Below are 24,707 nucleotides of genomic sequence, written 5' to 3' on the forward strand. Positions count from 1 at the left end.
GTTAGCTGGGAAAACTTCCTTAGCCCTAAAAGACCAGGCTCATGGGTGACTTCTAGCCAGGTCTAGTTACTCTCGGGAACAGCACTTCCATCCTATCTGATGGAAATATCAAGGGAGCCACGTAGGTAATCGTGTGTGTTCTAACAGCCATCTCAGAACAGAAAGAAAGCAGGCGAAATTAATTTTAATGTTTTAAAATTTTTTAATGTTTTAATTCAATATATCCAAAGTATCATTCCAGAGCGTACTCAGCAAAAAATCGTCAGTGAAGTATTTCACATTCTTTATATAGTCTTCAACATGGGTGTTCTTTTACTAGTATGATAATCTCAGCAGGGATTAGCCACATGTCAAGTACACATGCCACTGGCTGTCATAGGGCCCCATTTTGCTGAGATAGCAACTTCCAGGTCAAATGACCTTCTCACCACCCCCAGTAACCCCACCACTTCCTTGGGCTTCAAGAGCAACCCCTCCCCCGGTGGTCTGCTGCTTGCTACTTGCCAGTGGAGGCCACAGGCAGGCCAGGCCAGTGGGGAGCCTTCCCAACTCTTGATGGAGGCAGGAGGCAGGACCCAGTGGAGGGGGCTTCCAGCGTTGAGTACATTCAGCTCACAGCTCTCCTTGGGGTCTCCCAGGGGGAAGATCTCCTGGTCAGGAGCTCAGAACTCATCTACTCGGGGGAGCTGACTCGTGTTACACAGCCACAGGCCAAGAGCCAGCAGAGGATGTTTTTTCTCTTTGACCACCAGCTCATCTACTGCAAGAAGGTACCAGAGTTGCTATGCCCTGCTGGGATGAGCCATTTAGAGCAGGAGGGAAGGGGTGAAGCTGAGGGCTGGGAGTTAGCTGCCAGAGAAAAGGAGCCACACAGTGGTGGTTCCCTTCCCACCTTTAGGAGAGCAGGCTCTTCCCTGGTCAGGTCTGTAGGGGCCAGAGGAGGGTGACTGCAGAGGGAGCCAAGTAGCCCACAGACCACGGGATGGCCCTTATAATCTGGCCAGGGCCCAGTGCTGTTGAGAACAAACACCCTCCTTCCTGATCTAGCCCCTACTTGCTTCTAAAGCCACCTCTCCTGTCCCTGCAAAACTCAGCTCCCCTTGAGCCCTTGAGTCCTCTGCTTCTGCTGCTTCTTCACTATTAGCTTCTACTTCTCTCAACACATGGCTCAAGGGGCCCTGTGCATGTAACGTGCCTGGCACTGGCCCTGGGCCCAGCCTGGTAAGCCTGGTACCCTTCTTTATCATGCAACATGGGCCCTCCCCATGAGACTGTGAATACCCCAAAGACCCTCCAGGCCAGTCAGTAAATGTTCATCAAAGGAACGAGGCCCCTCCGTTATAGGTTCAGCAGAGTTGTGGGCCAAATCACACTCACTCTGCCCTCATGAGCTCACCATCTGCTGGGAAAGTGGGTGTGCCGCCCACTGGCCCTCCCAATTGCAGGGTGCCAGGTGAGGAGAGTGGTTCAGAGGCCTGGGAGGGACCCAACAAGCAGGATAGGTCAGGAGCTCACGGAGTCTCTGGCAGGACCTTCTCCGCCGGGATGTGCTGTACTATAAGGGCCGAGTGGACATGGATGGCCTGGAGGTGGTGGATCTGGAAGATGGGAAAGACAGAGACCTCCACGTGAGTGTCAAGAATGCTTTCCGGCTGCTCTGCGGCGCCACAGGAGAGAGTCACCTGCTGTGTGCCAGGAAGCCTGAGCAGAAACAGCGCTGGCTCAAGGCCTTCGCCAGGGAGAGGGAACAAGTGCAGCTGGACCAGGAGACAGGTGCGAGACCCTACTCAGCCTTGCTCCACTGTGAGAGCCCACCCGGCCCTCCTGACTCCTGAATGTGAGGTCAGGAGAGCCTTGAAACAGCGTGTCCCACAGCCCAAGGGCCTCAGGGTTTAGCAAGGTTCCAGGACATCTCTTTGTTTCAGCCCTGGGGCATGGGCCCCCTGGTCTGTTAGGCTTTGCTTCCAGAACACACACATATACACATATGCATGCACACTCCATAAAGTGGGGGCCCTCTGCTCAGCTGCAGAGACCTAGCGAAGCCCTTTTCTAGCACAATCCATTCAAGTAGGATTTGGGAACTGGCTTTGAGAAGCCTCCTCCACTCCAACATAAGCAAGGCACCTCCCACTGCATTTCTCTCTTCTTGATGGGCCCCTGGGCATCATGTTCAGAGTGACCAGATTGGCTGCTCTTGGTCTGGGAAAGGAGTCTCTACCATAGTGGAAAGGACGGACACTAGATGCTTGATACATCAAGGATTGGGTCAAGGTGAGAGATGGAGTATGGAAAGCCATGTGGGAGGGCCCTTGGGCATGTAATGTCCTCTGCCTTGTTGGCCAGGGCAGGCTGTCTGGGCAGAATGCTGAGCTTCTGCAGCATGTTGGGACCCAGGCCCTATGGGAGGTGCAGAGTACCCAGAGGATCACACAGATACCAGGAGGCACTGGCCAAGAGGAACACTGGATGGGGAGGAGGGAGGAGGCAGAAAGGCAGCCAAGTCCTCAGAGTAAGCCAAGTGCCCTTTGTGTGGCTCTTCCTCTCAGGCTTCTCCATCACCGAGCTGCAGAGAAAGCAAGCCATGCTGAATGCCAGCAAGCAGCAGGCCGCTGGGAAGCCCAAAGGTAAGTGGATGGTCCCCTCTCTTCTAACAGCAGCCCAGCCCTAGCCACGGTCAGACTCTTCTCTGACCCCCAGGGCAAAGCCAGCTAGCCCCTGGGGCCCATCTACTGCCCACTGCCCACTGCAGGTATTTGAGGCCACCAGTGACAAAGCTTTAGTGTGAGCAGTTGATTTTGCTCTCGATTCCCGTGGGTCTCCCAAAGCAGCACCGTTAGTGACATCACAGCTCCCCATGCAGGACTGTTCCTGGCACGCCTCCATGCAACCCCCTGCCAAGGAGCTCATAGCTCCACTTCTTCAGAGATGTGAAATGCCTGGCCTGGGGCCTATGCTACGGAGCAGCTCCAGGACCCACACTGTCCCTGGCCCCTTGTCCATGTGCTCTGCAGGCCAGAGGGTGGCCCAGGCCACTGGAGGTGGTTGCCCTTATAGGAAGTTCCCTCCCGTGGGACAGACCTTATCCCACTCCCCTACCAAGCAAAGGCTGCTGCTCTGCCCTGTGCCACCCGGCTCCCTAGGCACCTACGTACGATCCCTTTCTTCTGCCTAGCCCTCAGCCGGCCCTACTACCTGACACGCCAGAAGCACCCGGCACTACCCACCAGCCTGCCCCAGCAACAGGTCTTAGTACTGGCAGAACCCAAGCGGAAGCCTTCCACCTTCTGGCACAGCATCAGCCGGCTGGCACCCTTCCGCAAGTGAGCCAGCTTCCCATCTGGCAGCACTCTTGGGACCTGGCCCGGCAGTGGGCCTCCAGCCTTTTCCCCTGAGGCCCAGCGCATGTGGCCTCCTCTGCCTCATGCACACTGGAAGCTACAGACTGAGAGAGCTGCTTGGCCCCCCATTTGTGGGTTCTTCCCTACGACTGGTGCACAGAAGACACCAGCCGGAGGGGCAGGGGCCCACAGGAGTGAGCCTCCCACTGCCCCCTGGACTTCTGTGGGGCCTCCTGGGAGCCACAGTGCAGAGCCCCCGGCCAGGGCAATGTGTGTGAGAAGACTGGCTGCTCTGAACCCTCTTCCCTGGACATTTAATCATCCCTCCTCCTCTTTTCTCTGGGCAGGAAACCATCTGCCTTTAGCCTCTGCAAAGTTGGGCTCTGTACACCTCTGCCCTCCAAATGCCCCTCAGGCCCCCGGTCCCCAGCTGCTGGTGCCAGGCAACTTGCATCGCTGGAGGGTGGGAAGTAGAATTCTGTGCACAAAAATGTCCAGCCCAGAGCCTACTCATTTCTGCCTCCCAGCCCCTCTAGACACCCCTGGCTGCTGGACACCCTCCTCACTTGTGATGTGTCTGTTTATAGTGGAGAGAAAACAAAACCATAGTCACTGCATACATCTGTCAGGGTTCGTGACCAGTCCACATAGAGCTGTGGGTTGACTCCACAACCTGGTCCCATTTTTTTTTGGTTTGGATTGTGTGGTTTTTCTAACAATGGGGAAAAGAATTGTTATTAGTGACACAGAAAGATTGCCTTACCCTAAGTGAGTGTGAGAAGCCATAAGGACTGAATTCTGTGGCCCAGCACCCAGGATTGACCCACCAACCCAGAGGCCGGTGGGCATGTGAGTTAAAGAGAAGCCCACATCCCACTGAGAAGGGTTTCCCATAGTACAACCAGAACCTGAGCTGTCTCTTGCCCACGGGGATTCAGCAGCATGTACAGTCAACTCTTGCACTATACCTTCTCCAAGCCAGAAACCACATTTAATTTCATAAAAAACTTATGAAAAATAACCTGGCTGCCAGCCCTTGTTTTTCCATTTTTGTCTGTGTATTTTCTCCTTTGCATTCCCTGTTCTTCCCGTACCTCTTACCTATCTCTGCCCTGGGCATTTCCTTCAACAGAAAGGATACAGCATCACTCAGTGCTGTGGGAGCTCATTTATTTGCAGACCATGCCCTCAGAGCTTTGGTGGTAAAAAGCAGAGGTGATGGGAGAAGTACTTCAGAGGCTCACAGGGAGCTGGGAAAACAGTGTATGGCCTGGGAGCTGTCCTGGCTCAGCGCCTGCAACCCACTCAGGCCTAGAAGCCCACTGCCTCCTTCACTGCTCCCAGAGTCCATGTTTAGCTGAAGTTTAGCAAATGTGAATTTGAGGGTCAGGCAGTCTGCGATCTTTCTGGGTCTTAGCATCCTCCTCAGTGAAATGGAGAATGTGTCCCCCCAGGAGGACCCAGGCCAGAGGACCAGAAGAGGAAGAGGGCCGGCTTTCCCTCCCTTCCTCTTGGGGAGACAGTCCCCACAACCTGTTGCCTCCACACACCCTTACACCCGACACAAGGTCCCTGGGGCTGAGCACCACAAGGCCCTCTGCCCCCAAACCCTGGATTTCCTAACGTGAAAGAAGCTACATCACCTCCCAGCAAGGCCATGCCACCTCAAAATAAAACCTACAGGGGAAAAAAATTTAAAAACCGCAATATGCAACACAAGTCAATCTTTATTGAAAACTGCAGTATTAATACATAACAATTCTTGTTACAATAAACGTGCTTTTAAGAATTTTAAATCTGAGCTCATCTACTCATCAGATTGCATAAAAAATTAAAATAGTATGAATTTACACATAATGGAACTGGCTCAAGATGGATGTTCCATTCCTTTATATTGATTGACACCGTAAGTTCAATGCAGAGGTGAGGGATGCCTTTAACACTGGAAGACAATGCTGACTTAAGCTTAAAAAAAGTACCAAGAGAACGGTCTAAAAAAAACCAGTATTTAAAAATTAAAAAAAAAAAAAAAAAAAAAAAGGAACCATTTCCTAGTCAGTCTGAATCCATGTGGCTCCTTGGGGGCTCTCCTCCATCACAGCAACCCTGCCAGGAGCAAAGCAGAGCCCAGCTATTTTACTGACCACTAGTCTACATAAAGACCCAGGGGGGTACTGACAAGGCTCACCTCCAAAACACCAGCCCTGGGAGCTCCTGAAGACCACCGCAGGCTCCCTGAACAGACGCCTGCCTCTCTTCTGTCTCCCTGTCCCAAGTGAGCGGACTTTAGTCTTTGGGATTCAAATAAGGTTACCCCTAGGATTTTCTGCTCTTCAAATGAATAGGGGTGGAGGAGGGGGGACAAATCCTCTGAAACATGTTAAGATCAACTTTGCAACTTTCTACCCAAAAAGATAGACCGTCCTCTGTAGCAGGTCATCTGCAAGTCTGTTCAAAAAAAGTCTGAAGGACCTTCAGGAAAGCTCAGGCTGAATAATAACCAGCTCAGGGAAAAAACACACACAAACATTTGAGACATGCTAGAGGGAAGAGAGCTAAGCAGTCTGCTCTTCCCCTGAGCCAACCACACTCCTCTACAGATACCCCCACCCATCCTTAGAAAGCACCAGAGAAGAACCAGAAGCTGCCCCCCACCCTCAAGCCACTCACCCTTAAAACTGCCTGCGAGCCTGCTGAGGGGTCAGACAGGCATCCTGTCCCGTCTGGGCAATACTCAGGTTGGCAATGACTGGGATATCCAGCCATTAGCTGCCAGATGGGGAGAAGGTGGCCCAATTAGAGAAATATTGTTTCCAAATGTTTACAAGAACAGGTGAACAAGTCTGGATTTCCATTTTGAAGTAGGCCCCAATATAGATGTGGTTGGTGTTTGCCACTTTTTACTACCAACTGGCAGGCACACTCATAGCAACCCCTGGGCCAGATATCAGCATATCCAAAGTGCCTTAAAAATGTACTTCCTCTCATTATAGAAGTGATGGTGCCACCAGATGGAGCAAGGCACTATATGCCCAGCATGGGAAGGGCAAGATGTCCACCAACCAGGTGCCCAGCCCAAGGTTCAAGACCTCTCTCATCTCCTGTAAATACTACATTTGCATAGCACTCAAAAGACACAGATTCACAGAATAGCAACTGGCAGGCCTAATAACCATACCAACGAGAATGTTCTAAAAAGATTTAACACAAGAGATCTAAAAGGTTCTGGAAGTACCTTGCCTCTGTGCCTATCACATGAATGGACCTGGCCCTGATGATAGTCTCACTTTTCAGAGGCAGCAAGCTAATGGGACCATCGCTCATTACTAAACACTCAAGTCACCAGCCCGGATCCAAACAAAATCTCCATAACCAGAAAAACAGACCTCCCAAACCTTAGAAGAAAAGCTGTAGAACAAAATTTTTTTTAAATACCCATGACGACATCCTTGTTTAAAAAAATTAGGTCCTTTGCTTGCCTATCTCCACTTCTAAGAGAACCATAATTCAGCTGAAAGACTCTCAAATTAGGAATGTCACATTCCCCCCCGCCCCCCCCCGACCAAAGTTAAGTTTCTCTGGATGTTCCACTATTATGCTTGAGATATCAAATTATGAACTTTATAATAGAAATCTATTCCTTAATTTTACTGGAATTCAATGCTGTTAAAATTACAACCTATGATAGTTTTGCTACTATTCATATGTCCAAATTCTTACCTGCTAGACAAGATCTACCTTTCATTATCATATTTGATAGCTATGCCCTGATAGGTTCAAAACTGAAAAGATTTCCAGATGTATTCCATTATGCAAAAATATTTGATAAAGTCTTCAAACACACCTTCACAAAAGGGAAAAAGATCTTAAAAAATCGTAAGGGAAAGTTTATGAAGCTGATGTAAATGGGGGCAAAATGCAACCCACCCTCCTTGCTCTCAAAAACACCAATTAATTCAGTGCTTGTGAAAACACTCGCCCTGTGTGTGCCATGTCTTAAGCAAGCCCAATGAAGCATCCTATATAACTTCTGTTCAATTCAAATAATTCCATCCCTTACATATAGTTGTGTGTGTGTGTGTGTGTTCCCATTCTGGTGCTAGGGCTTTTTTTAAAGCATACACTAAAATCGTATTTTCTCCTAATCTATTACACTAAACTGGGGAAACTGACTTTTCTGTTACTTGGTCAGTTCAGCCCTGGATCCCTTAGAACCTATCAGATATTTATTACAAACCATCTATTATACAGATGGAATTACCAACAAAGAGTTGAAGAACTGGACACAAACCATGTGCCTGGAGTAAATGGTTCACACATATACAATCTCGCTTGCTCTCTCAAACACACATGTGGGTTAAGTGCTAATGAGCAATTTAAAGAACTTATCAGTAAGCACACTACATTAATAGACATTAGGAATAAGGAATCTTCTGTTTACAATGATCCATGCAAAAATATTCCTAAACTTCTTATAAAATAAAATGTGAAAACGAAAATTATGGGGTACTTACCATAAAAAAATAAGGTTACCAAAGGCTCAGAGTTCAGGTGTCCCACTCAACAAATGAGGCCAAATGCCAAACCAGTGCCAGAGCCCTGACCTAGCTGCCAGAGACAGAAGAGTAGGGTCCCCTCCCCAACCAAAGCCCATAACACTTGAAACAATGATGGGGTGAACAGGAGCACACCCCCACCTGACAGACTGCTGAAAGGGAACAAAACCCTCACCCTCCCACCCCTTCTTTGAACAGACGCACACTCCCTCAATACAAGCTGAGCATAAATCCTCTTTGTTTCTTATATACAATATTCAGACCTTAAACACAAAAAGTCCTTTCCAAATAAATCCCAGCAGGCAAATATATTCTGATTCTGCCTGGCCCTATGTTGTCCATACCTGCTTTGTGCTAAAAGCCCTCAGCTACAAGACATGGCAGACAAGGCTCACAGACGAGGTACCAGCCCTTCCCTCACACCTCCACAGACCCATTTCCAGGAGCCACCTCCAAACGGTTTCAGATGACAAGTCTCCATCAGGTGGATGGGCCCCAACACAGCCACAGGCCTGCCTCTCTAAAAGAAACAACTTTAAATAAAGTTTTGTTCCCGTTTAAAATAGTTCTTAAATATACAACTTTCTTCATAACAGCTGAAATCTTTGCCCTTCTTTGGCGGGGGGGAGACGAGACGACAGCAACGCCTACATACGTTTTCAATGGACTGAAACATTTCAGGGGAGGTGGGGGGGGGAATGGTTTTCTAAGCTAAATAAAGGAGAAGCCAATACGTCCTCCAAGTGTGGCTGTTTCTCCTTCATGTACCTTCCATCCCAGAAAAACAATTTATGTTCTACATAGGACTTTTCCAGTAAAGATACAGAAAACCTCTATCCGTAAGAGGCTTATTAGGAAAACTTAGATGGCAGAGAAAAGTGCTTTGCTGATACAGACACCACTTCTTGCCCCTAACTGTACTGGCCACACAACTCTACACTTTTATGATCATCTTTAAGAATGTCCATACCACAATGCCCTGGCAAGACTAAACGGCAAGAAAGAGATGCCCAGTAAACTGGCTGCATCCCAGGCAGTGGTGGCCCTCCCCATACTCTCCCCCATTCCGTGCAGTCAGTGTGAAAAAAACAGAATGCTGAAAAGTCAAAGTCCACGTTATCAACTGGCAACCCACCTCAACCCCAAAGGCTGAAGAATCATCTAAGGGATTTCAGATACTCTATGAAGAAATTCACTTTAACACTTATAACTTTAAGACTCTGGATACATTACAACAGTGCATTAGTGATACATGTTATAAAATGCTTTTCCATTCCTTTGGGTTTGCATATGATGGTTTTGCATCAGTCACTGCAGGTAGATTGAGCAAGCTTTGTTTTTGTGTTTGTTTTTTTAAACATGCATTCAACTAGATATGATTCAGAATAGATTAATACTCCCCTTTTTATCATTACAGTTAGCTAAAAAATTGCCAGGCAGCCCACAAAACAGGATTTACTTTAAGACCAACCCACAGAGTTAGTTGGAGACTAATGGCACTGGACCTGCTGGGCCGGGCCATAGTAGTGTTTAGCTAAGTGTCGAGAGCATTAAGAAGAAAGTCCAGGTTGGAGGCGCGAGGCCTGCAGCACCAGCTGTGGAACCTCCATGATGTGACTGCACAGCTCCATCCTCAAATCTGGAAGGGAGAGAGAGAGACATGGAGTCAACAAAGAGCGCCTCTGGCACCGCTGCTCCAGAAATAGAGGTGTTTCATTCAACCCAAGGAAGACAAAATCCATTAGGACCAGAAAGGGCAGTAGCAGGAAAGGCTATTGCTTCCAGTTCCCATGGACCTCAGAGACACTTCCAGTTACAATTAGAATCCTGTTTCCTACAGAAGGCAGTGGGAGATTAGAGCATGGAACAGGAAAAGAATAAAGTCTATAGGGTACAAAGCAAGTAGTCAATGGTTTCCTTCCTTCTACTTTGTAGAGTCAGTAAGAACAAAAATTTAAATACCACATTGCTCTTAGGTTAACAGGTAGCATTTTTCTCATTAGTGCTTAAAATATGGTAGATGTGCCATTCTGTACTGAAAAAATGCACCTTCGTCAAGAGCTGACACAGGCTTCCCAGTCACTTACGTTTGCAGGGTGATCACCACTGAGGGGGCACGTAGCTGTAGGTGGGAGTTCCTGGGGCCCGATATGTGGGCACAGTGACTGGGTGGGGGGCAACAGGAGTTGGGGAGTGGGCGGTCAGCAGGGTACCTGGAAGAAAGAGCAGCTGTGTCAGTGGCAGGCAGCACCACCCACACACAAGGCTGCCTGTAACCAAACAGCTCCATGCTGCCTGGCAAGAGAGCTCTGGGCTGGCCTGCTCTGAAAGTAAAAAGGGGTAATCTTGACCTACAGTGCTATCAGAACTCTGATCATACACAACTCAAAGTTGTACAAAGCAAGCTCGAATGATAATATCTGTAGAAGGCTTTGTGCCTCCCCTTCATATGAGAATACTCCGTGATTTTTATAAATCAGATGATCACTGACAAAATAAAAAAATTATTATTCAGCCTTAAAAAAGGAAACTTGTTACATACTATAACATGGATGAACCTTGAGGATGTGCTAAGTAAAATAAGTAAGTTACAGAAAGACAGAACCTGTACAGGTTCTGTACAGGATAAGGTGAGTTGTTATATTTAATGAGCACAGACCTTCAGCTTTGCAAGGTGAAAAAATTCTGGAGATCTGTTTTACAAAAAAATGTGAATATACTGAACTATATAGTTAAAAATGGTTAAGACGGTAATAAATTGAAGGGAGGGAAGGAGATTTCAAAGTACATGAGCTTCTGAGTATACAAAGATAAATGTATTTCTCCTATAACTACAGAACTCAGCAATTCTCTGAGCCCATTTGTAGATAAGAATAACCTCAAACCTAACAGCCTCACCTTGCTTCTCTTCACTTCCATCTCCCTGCCCACAACGGACCCACAGCCTGCCAACCCTCCCTCCTCCACATGCCTCAAACATGCAGTTTCTGTCTCTTCACAGGTAGGTATGGGAAACCCAAATACAATGGAGATCTGGGCAGAAAAACACAGTATCCTAACATACCTTTTTCTCTAGCACAATCTCCCTACTTTGAAGTTTGTTTTTTGTTTTTTTTTTAAAGGGAGGGGAACTTTAAAAAAAAAAAAAAAAAACAACCACAGCCACAGGCAAGCAAGTGCATCTTGTGTACCTGGCCTCCCTGCCACAAGACCTCCTATGCCTAGTGGAGGTTACCTAGTCCCTAGACATCACATCAAGCCCCCAGGGCCTCCACATTTCCAAGAAGATGTATTCATCCTACCCAGGAGACTCATCTCTCCATGGTTTATTTTTCTGACCAAGGGAAGCCTTGGGAAACAAAGTCGACCAACGCCAAAGGGTTTCTACAAGTAGCTGTTACATCTATTAACACAAAGCCAGTTTTCTTAGATTTATGTAAACACCAACATTCACACAACTTGCCCTGCAAAGGGAGCCCACACTGAAGGGAGGTACCAGAAGGGCCAGCCCACCTAGATCAAAATAATCCCCTCCTGCTCAAGTTTGGTGTGCTCCTCAGGGGGACCAGCCACTCCTCAGCCCTACTGCCAAGGGCTCAGCTCAGTCGTCAAATACAGAGATCACTATCCACTCACTCGTGCCTACAGGGAGGGTACTTGGTTCTTGGCTTGTCACTCTCAACTCCACACTCAGTCTCCTCTCAACTGAAAGGACAAGAGGAGGAAATGAAGGGAAGGGAAAAAAAAAAGATCATATGCTATTCCTTTCCTGAATCGTATGTCCTTCCATGCAATTCGAGCCATGAAAAATCAAACTAAGGATCAGAGAATTGGTGAGCTCTCCCTTCCCTTGGCTCTCATGCCATCATAAAACAGGCGACCCAGGGTCAAGGACTCACCTGCTGACATGGCCATAGTGGTCCCAGCCACCATGCCCATGGTGACGCCGTTGCCTCTAGGTGGAGGGATGGGAGCAGGGTACACTGTCGCCGGCATGCCATTGGGCTGCACCACTGTGGTGTGGTGGATGACGTGAGGGGGTGCTGCGTACAGGGGCTGTGTGTAGTACGTGCCTTGCTGTGGAGAAGAGGAGAGACAACTGCCACAGGGGTCCACGCCCCATGGATCAGAGAGCCCAGAGAGAACCAACCCTTCCCATACACACAATACCCATGAGCACCATTAAGAGACCCACAGCACACCCCAGGCCTACCTGCGCGTAGGGGCTCTGCTGGGGGTAGGCACTTCGCACAGGGTACACAGCGGTCTGGTAGGGGTTAGGGGAGGAGGAGTATGGTGGCACTGCCCCGCTGGTGGGGGAACAGGACACTTTGTAAGGTGTGCCAGGAGTATAACCTGAAACAAAAAAGCCAATGGCCATGAGAAATCCAGAGCTTTTCCTGTTAAGATCAAGAACAAGACAAGGATGTCCACTCTCATCACTGTTATTCAACATAATACTGGAAGTTCTAACCACAGCAGTCAGACAAGAAGAAATAAAAGGCATCCAAAATGGTAAGAAAGAAGTAAAACTGTCATGCAGATGACATGGCACTATTTAGAGAAAACTCTAAAAGACTCCATCAAAAATCAGAATAAATGAATTCAGTAAAATTGTAGGATATGAAATATACATAAATCTGTTGTGTTTCTACACACTAATAACAAGGTAATAGAGAAATTAAGAAAGGAGGCCCATTTACAACTGTACCAAAAAGAATAAGATATTTAGGAATAAATTTTACCAAGGAGGTGAAAGACTTGGGGAAAAAAACTGAAGGCAACACAAACAAATGGAAAAATACACCACAATCATGGACTGGAAGAATATCATCAAAATGTCCTTACACCAAAAGCAATCTACAGATTCAACACAATCTCTATCAAAATATCAACAGCGGGGGATCCCTGGGTGGCGCAGCGGTTTAGCGCCTGCCTTTGGCCCAGGGCGCGATCCTGGAGACCCGGGATCGAGTCCCACATCAGGCTCCCGGTGCATGGAGCCTGCTTCTCCCTCTGCCTGTGTCTCTGCCTCTCTCTCTCTCTCTCTCACTGTGTGCCTATCATAAATAAAAAAAAAAAAAAAAAAAAAAAAAAAAAAAATATCAACAGCATTTTTCACAGAACTAGAACAAACAATCCTAAAATTTATGTGTAGAACCACAAAAGACTTCAAATAGCCAAAGAAATCTTGAGAAATGAGAACAAAGCTGGAGGTATCATAATCTCAGATTTCAAGACATATTACAAAGCAACAGTGATCAAGACAGTATGGTACTGGCACAAAAATAGACACATAGATCAATGAACAGAATAGAGAACCCAGAAATAAACCCATGCTTTCATGGCCAATTAATCTACAACAAAGGAGACAATATACAATGGGGAAAAGACAGTTTTTAAAATAAATGGTGTTGAGAAAACTGGAGAGCTACATGCAAAAGAATGAAACTGAACCACCTTCTTACACCAGACACAAAAATAAAATGGATTAAAGACCTAAATATGAGACCTGTAATCTTAAAACTCTTAAAAGAAAATATAGGTAGTAATCAATCTCTTAGACACTGGCCTTAGCAACATATTTATGGATCTCTCAAGCAAGGGAAACAAAAGCAAAAACAAACTATTAGGACTACATCAAACCAAAAAGCTTTTGCACAGGGGTGTTGGGTGGTGTACTCGACTGAGCATCCAACTCTTGGTTTTGGCTCAAGTCATAATCTTAAGGTCATGGAATTGAGCCCCCTGCCAAGCTCCCAGCTCTGCACTAAAGGAATCTACTTGGGTTTCTCCTTTCCCTCTGCCCTCCCTCCTGTGTTCTCTTTCTCTCGCTAAAAGAAATAAATCTTAAAAACACACACCCACAAAAATAAAAAGCTTCTGCACAGAAAAGGAAACCATGACAAAACAAAGACAACCTAGTTACTGGGAGACAAGATCTGCAAATGAAAAATTTGATAGGGGGTTAATATCCAAAATACATAGGCAACACCAAATAAACAAGCAATCCAGTTAAGAAATGGACAGAAGACCTGAATAGACATCTTTCCAAAGAAGACATACAGATGGCTCACGGACACATGAAAAGATGATCCACATCATTCACCATCAGGGAAAAGCATATCAAAACCACAATGAGATCTTACCCTGCACCAGTGAGAATGGCTAGTATCAAAAAGACAAGAAATTTTAAGTGTTGGCAAGGATGAGGAGAAAGGGGAACCCTGGTCCACTGTTGGTGGGAATGTAAAACTGGTGCAGCCACTACAGAAAATAGTACGGAGGATCCTCAAAAAGTTAAAAATAGACATACCACGTGATCCAAAAGTTCCACTACTGGGTATTTAACCAAAGAAAATAAAAACAGTACACATACAGGGAAACAAGGATTGAGTACATCATTCCTATCTAGGAAACCAGCTCCACTGTCGTCAATAAATAAATATTTAACAGTGAGGGGGGGTCCCTGGCAGGTGCTAAGAGGTTCCCAGCACTTTCAGACGTAGAGCCTGGTGGAGAAGGAGACAGTCAAGTTGCCAGCTCCTGCTGAGATTCTCCAGCAGAAGCAAACTGAAATTACAATAATAAATAATAACACAACAGTAATAAAAATAATATGCTTTGACAATTATCACAAAACCAACCACACATTATAAATAATTTTCTCCTGGAGGACCTGACAGCGCAGAGAGAACAGTGTTGCTTTTCCTGGGGCGTAAGTAGGCCGCCTGGTTCACGCACCTCTCCGGCCTGGGCTTGTGCAGAAGTCCTACCAGAAAATGTGTGTTTGGTGCTGTCCTGAGGGGACAAGCAGGTTCTGATTTCCCCCTTTTTGGCTCTTCCAAGCAGCCTCTGTCCCCAGCTGCACCCCCAGCTTCTAAGGTCTTGCAAGGGTCATCGTGGTCCCTGACCCCATTTCCCCCAACACTCCTGCTTATTGTAGCATTATTTACAATAGCCAAGTTATGGAAGCAACCCAAGTATCCAAAGACAGAAGGGATAAAGAAGATATTGTACATACGTCTGTATGTGTATGTACGTACGTACAAATATACACACACAAACACACACACACAGGAGTATTACTCAGCCATAAAAAACGAATGAGATCTTGTCATTTGCAACAACATGGATAGACCTAACAGGTATTATGTTAGGTGAAATAAGTCAGATTGAGAAAGACAAATACCATATGATCCAATGATTTCACATACATGTACAATCTAAAAAACAAAATGAGAACCATGGACTCATAAATACAGAATAAAGCAGTGGATGCCAGGCTGGGGGTAGGGGGAATGGTTATGGGTAAAACAGGTGAAAGAGGATTAAGAGATACAAACTTATAGTTATAAAATAAGTCTGTCATGGAGATGAAAACTACAGTACAGGGAATATAATCAAGAATACTGTAAAAACACTGCATGGTGAAAGACGGCGAGCAGACTTACTGTGCTAAGCAATGAGCAACACATAGAAATGTTGAATCACTATGTTTGTACACCTGAAACTATTGTAAAATTTTAAAAGAAAAGGATAAAAGGCCATAATTCAAACCCACTTTCAGGCCTGGCCCTGGGAGGAACCAAGTGTGCAGTGAGGAACAAGGCAATGTTCCAGCCCTGACTGCAGCCAAAATCTGACACCACGGTGGCCTTGTCTAACCTCCACAAAAATAGGACTTCATTTCCAGACCTGATGTGCAAGAATGTATGTGAGGGGAGTAAAGGCAGGTGGTATTTGGGGGAGAAGGGAAAAACAAAGGAGAAAGTTCGACTGAGAGTATACTCAACATAAAGAAATACCTGTCCTGTGGGAATAGAAATTAGTACACTTTCCTGGGGTACAATCTGGCATTAAAAGTATGGATTGGAACAGACCAACTATAACAATGCTCATCACAGTGTTGGTTATTACAGCGAATTAAAAGGGGAGGGGGCAAACATGTCAAACACTAAGGCTACTACAGTAAAAAGGTCTGAGTTAAGACAGGAAGTTGAACATATACGTTTGCCATCCAAAGTGACAATAAATCAGATTAATAAGTAAAAGATGTAAAGTCACACGGATGAAGAATGGGAAAGAAGACAACACTTTAGAACCTAAAAGGCAAAAGTGGAAAATGAGTTGGCAGACTCAAAATAGCTGCATCGCAGCCAACAGTGAAGAGAAGCTACCAGGAACACCCTTTCCTCAACACCTGGAAACTGTTAGCACCTGCTTCCAGGAGTTTACAGAGGGCTACAGTGGAAGAGTGCCTAGAGTCTATTTGGTGAACAGGCAGAAGACGTCTACTCCCCTTCCTGCCTCCCCTTTCCAACACAGAACAGAGGCTTATTCTCAAGGGAGGCTAAGAGATGGTCTCTGAGCTGCTATGTTCATAGCAGGTTTATTCATAATGACCAAATGTCCACCAGCAAACTACTATACCCATACAATAAAAGACTAGTCAGCAACCAAAAAGATACAACTGCTGATACACACAACATAGGATAAGTCTCAAAAAAACTGTAAGATGCAGAAGTCAGACATAAGAACACATGTTGAGGGTGCTGGGCTGGCTCAGTTGGTGGAGCATGCTACTCGATCTCAGGGTTGTGAGGTCAAACCCCCATGTTGAGCATGAAGCCTACTTAATAAAATTTAAACAAATTTATATATACAAAAAGATTTTATATACACGCTAAATTCACTGATAAGAAACTCTAGGAAAGACCAACCTAATCTTCAATGATAGCAAACCAATTAGTGGTGCTTAGGGGCCAAAGGGCATGAGGGAACTTTTCAAGAGAGGGAAGTCACTTGGCTGTGGTGGTGTTACACAACTGTATGCTTCTGTCTAAACACACCACACCATATGCTTTAAAAGATAACTTTTAGTATATGTAAATTATACCTCAATAAAATTGCTTTCTAAAAGTATCTGAAAGGGGCACCTGGGTGGTACAGTTAAGTGTCGACTCTCAGTTTCAGCTCAGGTCATCATCTCAGGGTCATGAGATCAAGCCCCACTTTAGGATCTACACAAACTCAGGGGGGAGTCTGATGATTCTCTCCCTACCCTCTGGCCCTCTCCACACCTCTCTCTCTAAAATAAATAAATCTTTAAAAACAATTTTTTTAAAGTGTCTGAGATACTACTTCTCATTTATTACAAGGGCTCACTCACACTTAGTTCATGGGAATGTCAAACAGCACAACTTCTCATAAAGCTAGAGAGATACTTTCTAGAGGACCCAGATATTCACTCTTAGATATTTGCCCTAGAAGAATAAAAACATACATCCACAATAAGACTTAAAAGAAAAATGTTCACTTCACCCAAATTTATTCATAATAGACAAAAAATAGGAAATAATCCAAATGTTCATCAAAAGGAGAATGGATAAATTACACTACATCCAAATATATACTACTCAGTATCAAAAAAGAAAAAACATGAATAAATCTCAAACCATGTTGAACTTTTAAAAGATGCCAGACACATAAAAGAGCACACATTGTACAATCTCATTTTCAATACCTAGCATGCAAGTATACCTATGGAGGCAGAAAAGGGAGGGTGGTTTGGTGAGGGTGGAAGGAAAGTGTCTGGGATGATCAAAGTGCTTGATTTTGATTCAGGTGGTAATCACATGAGTATATACAATAGTCAAAATCCGTCTAACTGAATACTTAATACATGAGTGTTTGTGCATAAATTACACCTCGAGTTTAAAAACAAGTCCACCTGGGTGGCTCAGGTGAGCATCTGACTCTTGATTTTGGCTCAGGTCATGGATCTCAGGGTCCTGGGATCGAGCCCTATGTCGGGCTCTGTACTCAGTGGGGAGTCTGTTTGAGATTCTCTCTGTCCGTCTCCCTCTGCCTTCCACCTTCTGCTCACATGCACTCTCTCAAATAAATAATTAAATCTTAAAACAAAAAAGCTGAGTATTAAGAAAATTAGAAAAATTTAAATGACATTATTGGACTGTGGTTAGAAGTGTACATATATTTTGTTTTTAAGGGAGAAAGAGAATGAATAACTCCCAGGAAATTAATGTTTGGTTTTTCTTAATTTATTTATTAGAGAAAGGGGCAGAGTAGAGAGAGAACCTCAAGGAGGCTCCCCACTGAGCAATGGAGCCCAACCACACAGGGCTCAATCTCACCACCTTGAGATCATAACTTGAGCCGACATCAATAGTCAGGCACTTAACCAAGTGAGGCACCCAGGCACCCTGAAATGCACTAGTTTTAAATGATGCTTTTTTTGAGCCACAAGGATCAAGTCAGTCATAGAGGTCCTTCTTAGAACTGTCATGTACTTTGTGTGCCTTGGTTTCACTCCCCAAAATGTCCTGCATGGCATTCATTATGAAGATGCTGATAAAGATACTACTGGCCAAAATGTCACACAGTCCTGTGTAGCAGAGTGGGCACAACCCCAGATCTGGATATGAATCCTGACTCCATTGTCCAAACCAGGCAACTCCCAAGCTCAGCTACTTTCAGTTTGAAGAGTGAAAAGACCCTCCCAGGTTTTTCTGTATTATTCTGAAATTCATTTTAACTGCTATGTCAACTGTAAGTAAAAATAACAAACAGCCACTTTGCTCAGGTGGAATGCTTCCATCACCATAACTGGGCCACAAGTATGCCCACCATGTACCAGCATCTCATTGATCCCAATATGATAAACTGATTCTGCAAAAGCAGCAGCTATTTGAGGAAGTGAAAACACACAATGAATTCATGAAAAAAGTGAAGAAAATAGAGTCTCTAAAAAGTCTATCACTATTCCTTTTTTTTTTTTTTAAGATTTTATTTATTGATTCATGAGAGATACTCAGAGAAAGGCAGAGATATATAGACAGAGAGAGAAGCAGGCTCTATGCAGGCAGCCCGATGTGGGACTCAATCCCAGGACCCTGGAATCACGACCTGAGCCAAAACCACTGAACCACCCAGGGGTTCCAGCCTACCACTGTTTCTAGTAAGAAAGTCTAAGACCATTTTGTCACTATTCAAAATGCAGAAGGAGCTCGGAGCTCGGATTGCATACAAAATGGAAGTTCCCAACCTGAATGAGCCTCCACAAATACAGTATAAAATCAAAACAAGGAAGATCCAGGTATACAGCCCTTCACAGAGAGATTCTCTGACTCAGAAGCACTCTTTTGACCAACCACATCCACTGAAAAAAGGTAAAGTCCTTCACACACAACCAATGAATGGTCAACCTATGCCTTTCATTCTTCTAATGGAGGCCCAAGGCCTACTGCTGCGGAAATCCCTCCAGCTGGCCCCAAATCTCTTAATCACCTGAAGGTGTCCTACAGAAGAGGATGAGATGATTCCAAGAAGCTACTATGTGCATACACCTGTCAGAATGCAACCAAATAGTACAGTTAAAATGTGTGCATCACATGTAAATTTCACCTAAAAAGAAAACTAAAACAGAACTGCAAACAAATATTAATGATATGTACACTGAATTAAACGAGTAAAGTGTATTAACATCCACAACCTACTCCGAAACACATTAAAAAAACAAGATGCACTGCAGGTAGAGGGAGGTACACATAAGTGATACAAGTAAACTGTTAATTTTATTTATTTTTTTACTTATTTGAGAGATAGAACAAGCATGTGCACGCACAAGCAGGGAGGAGGGGTAGAGGGAAAAACAGACTCCCACCGAGCAGGGAGCCTCTATGCAGAACTCGATCCCAGGGCCCCTGGGATTATGACCTGAGCTGAAGGCAGACCCTTAACCGACTGAGCCACCCAGATGCCCTAAAATGTTAAATTTAAAAGAGGATTTTAGGGGTGCCTGCCTGGCTGTCAGTGGGGCACATGACTCTTGAGCTCAGGGTCAAGAGTTCAAACCCCACAGGGGGATACAAATTACTTAAATAAAACTTTAAAAAAATAAGTTGATTTTTTAAAGGTTTAATTTAGGGATGCCTGGGTGGTTCAGTTGGTTAACCATCTGACTTGATTTCAGCTCAGGTCATGAGCTCAGGGTCAGGAGATTGAGCTTTGTGTGGGGCTCTGCACTGGGCATAGAGCCTGCATAAGATTCTTTCTCTCCCAATCGCGCATCCTGACACTCTTTGTGCACAATCTCTCTTTAAAAAAAAAAAAAAAAAAGTTTAATTATAGAATTTTGGCAGTTTACATGTAGATGTTCACTGTGAACTTTTTTCAGTTTCTCTGTATACTGAAAATTTTCACAATAAAAATGTTGGAAAAAATAGTCACCCACTATTTCTATCAATGACAGCAATGATTTTTTTTTAAAGACTGACTTATTTTAGAGAGAGAGGGAGTGGAGACAGGAGCAAAGGAAGAGGCAGTGAGAATCTTAAACGAACTGCCTGAGCACAGAACCTAACTCGGAGCTCCATCTCAGGACCCTGAGATCATGACCTAAGCCAAAATCAGGTCAGACACTCAACAGATTCTGCCATCCAGGTGCTCCAGCAATGATTTTTAATATGTGCTACCTCATTGCAAATTTGTATAACTGTGAGCTATGTCCTAATACTGACCAGAAAATATATTTTGTTTTCTTATATAGATACTTTCTATCCAACACTAAAGACAAATCAGTTTCAAGAAAACAAATATATTTCCTAGTCAGTTAAAACGGAGTATGTGCTAGGCATCCTACTTTTTGTGTTTTATGCAACACTAGCTCCAATGTATCACACAGAATCTCAACAGGAAGCTTAAAATACACACACACACCCCTCTCATAGTATCCAAAACTGACATGGCCTATCTAAAATAATTTTTAGCCTTGTCAACCATTCACAATACAAAACCAAATACATTCACTACACAATCTTTAAAAAAAGTAATAGCTTTCCAGAGTCTCCTCTCCTACAAAGACCATCATATGAATGCAACAAAGACAACAAAATGATTAGAATCTTTCTCCGTTCACTTTTACCAAATAAGTGAGTCATTGCTGGCTAACTTCCTCTTAAGGAAAAACTCATGTAAAGGCCCACTGTTCTTACTCTGCTGTGAAGTGCCAAAAGCTTTTTACATTCAAATAGATCATTTCTTCCAAAACTGCTGTATACCACAAGAGATTTTATATAATTTTCTTAGTATAAAAGACATTTATTTAGAAACTTCAGAATAGGGACACCTGGCTGGCTCAGTGTGAGGAGCATGCAAGCCCCATGATGGGTGTACAGATTACTCAAATAAATAAAAAAATTAGAAAAAAAAAATCTTCAAAAAATATTAAAAAAGAAAAAAGAAAATCCTGAACATAAAATGTGAGAAGGAAAGACCTGCACCAAAACACAACATCAAGAAATTTCAAAACACTGGAGACAAAAATAGTAATACAAGATTACCAAAGAGAAACCCAGATTACAGTCAATCAAGCATCAGCAAGGTATCACAATTCTCAGCAGCAACAATGGAAGCTGGAAAACAATTAAGCAAGGTCCTCAAAATTCTGGGGGCCAGAGGGATGGGGACAGATAACTGCTAGCCTAGAATTCTATAACCCAACTATTAAAGTAGAAGTGCAGAACAAAATGTTTTCAGACACGAAAAAAATCACAAAAATGTGACTCTTCCATACTGTTGGGAGACTACTAAAGGAGATCCTCCACTAAAACCAAAAGGTAAACTAAGACAAGGAATCGACCAGAAGGGAAAGGGATAAGAAGTCCCTGACATATTGGAGAAGAATGACCCCAGGCTAAGGCCTAACCCAGGATACCAGGACCAGGGAAGGATAAAGCAGTTGCAGAAGAAAATAGGCACACATTCATCAAAGGATGCTCACACAGTCACAGGGATGGGAAGGAATGAGGTTACCTTCAAACTAAGTGCATGTAAACCCTTAATTAAAATGAAAGAAACAGATTACATGACCCCACGACATGCTAACATTCTAAGGCTTTTCTCTTTTTCTGGCTGCTATAAGTGAAGTTTTTCTTAAACAAACCTGCGGCCTTACTTCATGAACATAATTCAAATCTTCGCCAATTTATTCTCCATCCAGCCCTGCATGGCATGACCAAGGAAACTATTTCATCACTTAAAAGTGATGAAACATTTTTCTCCCTTTAAAATGTGTACTAGTAGGTAGGGGAATAGGTTAAATAGTTCATGGGTATTAAGGAGAGCAATTGTGTTCAATACTGGGTATTGCATGTTAAGAGATAAAACACTAAATTCTGTACTTGAAACTGATATTACAGTGTATGTTAACTGGAATTTCAAAACTTGGAAAGAAAAAAAATACCCCCTCATGTGCTAATGTAGTGTTTAAATCACTTCTTAAACAGAGTTTATTGTAGAGAACTGAATCTTCTCTTGAAGACTTCAGATGATCATTGCAAATATTAATTATAGATACTCACAACTGTAAATGGGAGAAGAGAAGCCTGAATGTGCAGCCTCAGGGTGTGCATACTGCCTGCCAGAATCCTCAAATAACACAGCTGAGAGGATATGTTAATTCATTATACAGATGCCAAAAATGAAATAAAATCACTTTCCCAGAAGTGATACAGCTACAATCTGAGCCACATCTATCTAGCACACTCCAACCCCAAACTCTTTCCAATATATTGCTCTGATTCCAAAAAAAGACAACCCACTCTGGCTGCATGGGTACTCAGCCTACTACGCTTATCCATGAGGATGAAATGAATGACACCTCCATCTCCAGGCTCTGAGTAATGGAATCTTTCAGCAAAAGACATGACATCTCATCACAAGGTTCTCTAAACCCTTGCTATGTCATACTTAGAGGAGTTAAGAAACAATAAGTGGCCTTAGGATTGCCAAAGTGCTTCAAAAGCCAATCTCCAGAAACACACCACCTGTGTGTACTACACATCAGCTTTGTCCACAAATCTGATGCTGAGAGAACCAACCAGAAGGCAGCTGAGAAAGCAGCAGAACTGAACACAAAATTTCTTTTTAACTTTTTTATTGTGACAACTCTGGCTTGCTCATCACGTAAGATAAGTAAGGCCCACTGAAAAGGAAAAATTTTTAAATTGACAATAGGAAACATTGAGCAGATGCCAGAAAAAGATAGGAGCACTGCTGTGGCCCAGACTCAAATCAGGTAGCTGAAGCACTGGGGGAACGCTGGTGGGACCTTCAAAGTGCTTTCATTTTCACATCTGCAAATTTCATATACATCTTTATCCCCAGCCTCTTCCTGCTTATTTTTTATTCTCAACTTATTTTGTCATTTACAAATTTCACATACATCTTTATTAACAGCTTTCCCTAACGATCAGAGGGGTCTGACAATACTGGGCCAGCAGTCTGGCAGCTGACAACTCTCTAATATCTGTCAGCAGATGTCCCTGTGAATACGGCAGGCACTGCTGGCAACCACCATCCCCAACAATCCCATTACTCCTACCTGCCTCCAGCTTCTGGGGTTACAACAGCAACTTGAGAGCAGCTTTGGAAAAGCAGCAAGAAAAGGACTCATCTCTCAAAGAGAAGATGGAAGACATACGTTCTACAGGTTGGCCCCAAGGCACCCCAAAGGAAGAAGCTAACCAGACCTAAAAACACCAAGCTTCCTCTTGGGGGAGTACTATACTCTCCAGGCAAGAAAAGCTTTGACAGCCTCAAACAACTTGAGGCTCTTTTTGTAAAAAAAATAAAAAAAAGAGTTGGAAGCTTTTAGCACATTTTTGTTTAAAGATTTATTTACTTGAGAAAGAGAATGCATGCGCCTGCACAGGGGGGCAGGGCAGCAGGAGAAGAGAGAGAATCCTAAGACGACCCCGTGCTTGGGACGCCTGGGTGGCTCAGTGGTTTGGCTCCTGCCTTTGGCCCAGGGAGTGATCGTGGAGACTCAGTATCAAGTCCCACGTCAGGCTCCCTGCATGGAGCCTGCTTCTCTCTCTCTCTCCCTGTGTCTCTGCCTCTCTCTCTCATGAATAAATAAATAAAATCTTAAAAAAAAGAAAAAGAAAAAGAAGACCCTGTGCTGAGCATGGATTCCAATCCTACGACTCTAAGGTCATAATATGGGCCAAAACCAAGAGTCAGACGCTTAATCAACTGTGCCATGCAGGCATTTCGCTTTTAGTACATTTTTACATTAACTTGTTGTACTCCAAGGAGAAACTGAGTACAAATGAGCTACCAGGGAAAATTCTAGAATGTGACATTTTATGGTAGTTTGCAGCATAATCACATACAGTAACAAACAACTAAATTCTTAAGCAAAAAAAAAAAAGAACTTCAATCTATTCCTCTCATCATACATAAAAAGTAAACAAAATGGGACACAGACTTAATGTAAAACTTAAAACTATAAACCTTCTAGAAGAAATATGAGAACATCTTTGTGATTTGGGTTAGGCAAACATTTTTAGAAATGACACCAAACGTATGACCTACAAATGAAAAAAACAATAATCTGAAAATTATTAAAAACTCTTGCTCTTGGGGTATCTGGCTGGCTCAATGGAGTGTGTGACTCCTGATGTTGGAGTTACAAGTTCAAGCCCTAAACTAGGTGTAGAGATTACCTACAAATAATCTTTAAAACACACACAGAACAAATTAAAAATAAAACTCTTGCTCTTTTAAAGACACTGTTAAAAGAATGAAACAAACACAACCAGGGGAAAATATGTGCAAATCATGTACCTGTAAAAACAAGTAAAACTGAAAAACAAGTAAAACTGAATAAGAAATTCAAAACTGATATACAGTAAAAGATGTACACACCTAACGAAAGATGTTACAAATGGCAAATAAGCTCATGAAAAGATGCTCAACATTACTAGTCCTTAGGGAAGTTCAA

The 24,707-nt window shown here is 44.0% G+C and overlaps 2 protein-coding genes across 12 annotated transcripts in view; one reads left to right on the top strand and one right to left on the bottom strand.

Moving 5' to 3' along the window:
* Positions 1 to 4,362, top strand: part of ARHGEF4 (Rho guanine nucleotide exchange factor 4) — a 91,042-nt gene extending 86,680 nt beyond the window's left edge. For all 7 annotated transcript variants that reach the window (XM_072757417.1, XM_072757419.1, XM_072757418.1 and 4 more), the window contains 4 exons: positions 639 to 770; positions 1,530 to 1,773; positions 2,550 to 2,627; positions 3,176 to 4,362. In XM_072757417.1, coding sequence (XP_072613518.1) covers positions 639 to 770; positions 1,530 to 1,773; positions 2,550 to 2,627; positions 3,176 to 3,327 — 606 coding nt within the window. In that variant the 3' untranslated portion in view covers positions 3,328 to 4,362. The remainder of the gene's footprint in view (positions 1 to 638; positions 771 to 1,529; positions 1,774 to 2,549; positions 2,628 to 3,175) is intronic.
* Positions 4,363 to 5,050: 688 nt separating this feature from the next.
* Positions 5,051 to 24,707, bottom strand: part of FAM168B (family with sequence similarity 168 member B) — a 58,276-nt gene continuing 38,619 nt past the window's right edge. For all 5 annotated transcript variants that reach the window (XM_072757436.1, XM_072757437.1, XM_072757433.1 and 2 more), the window contains exons 4-7: positions 12,111 to 12,253; positions 11,797 to 11,974; positions 9,985 to 10,110; positions 5,051 to 9,536 (exon numbers count right to left, since the gene is read on the bottom strand). In XM_072757436.1, coding sequence (XP_072613537.1) covers positions 9,998 to 10,110; positions 11,797 to 11,974; positions 12,111 to 12,253 — 434 coding nt within the window. In that variant the 3' untranslated portion in view covers positions 5,051 to 9,536; positions 9,985 to 9,997. The remainder of the gene's footprint in view (positions 9,537 to 9,984; positions 10,111 to 11,796; positions 11,975 to 12,110; positions 12,254 to 24,707) is intronic.

The sequence above is a fragment of the Vulpes vulpes genome, chromosome 5 (genome assembly GCF_048418805.1).
Source record: "Vulpes vulpes isolate BD-2025 chromosome 5, VulVul3, whole genome shotgun sequence".
Lineage (NCBI taxonomy): Eukaryota > Metazoa > Chordata > Mammalia > Carnivora > Canidae > Vulpes > Vulpes vulpes.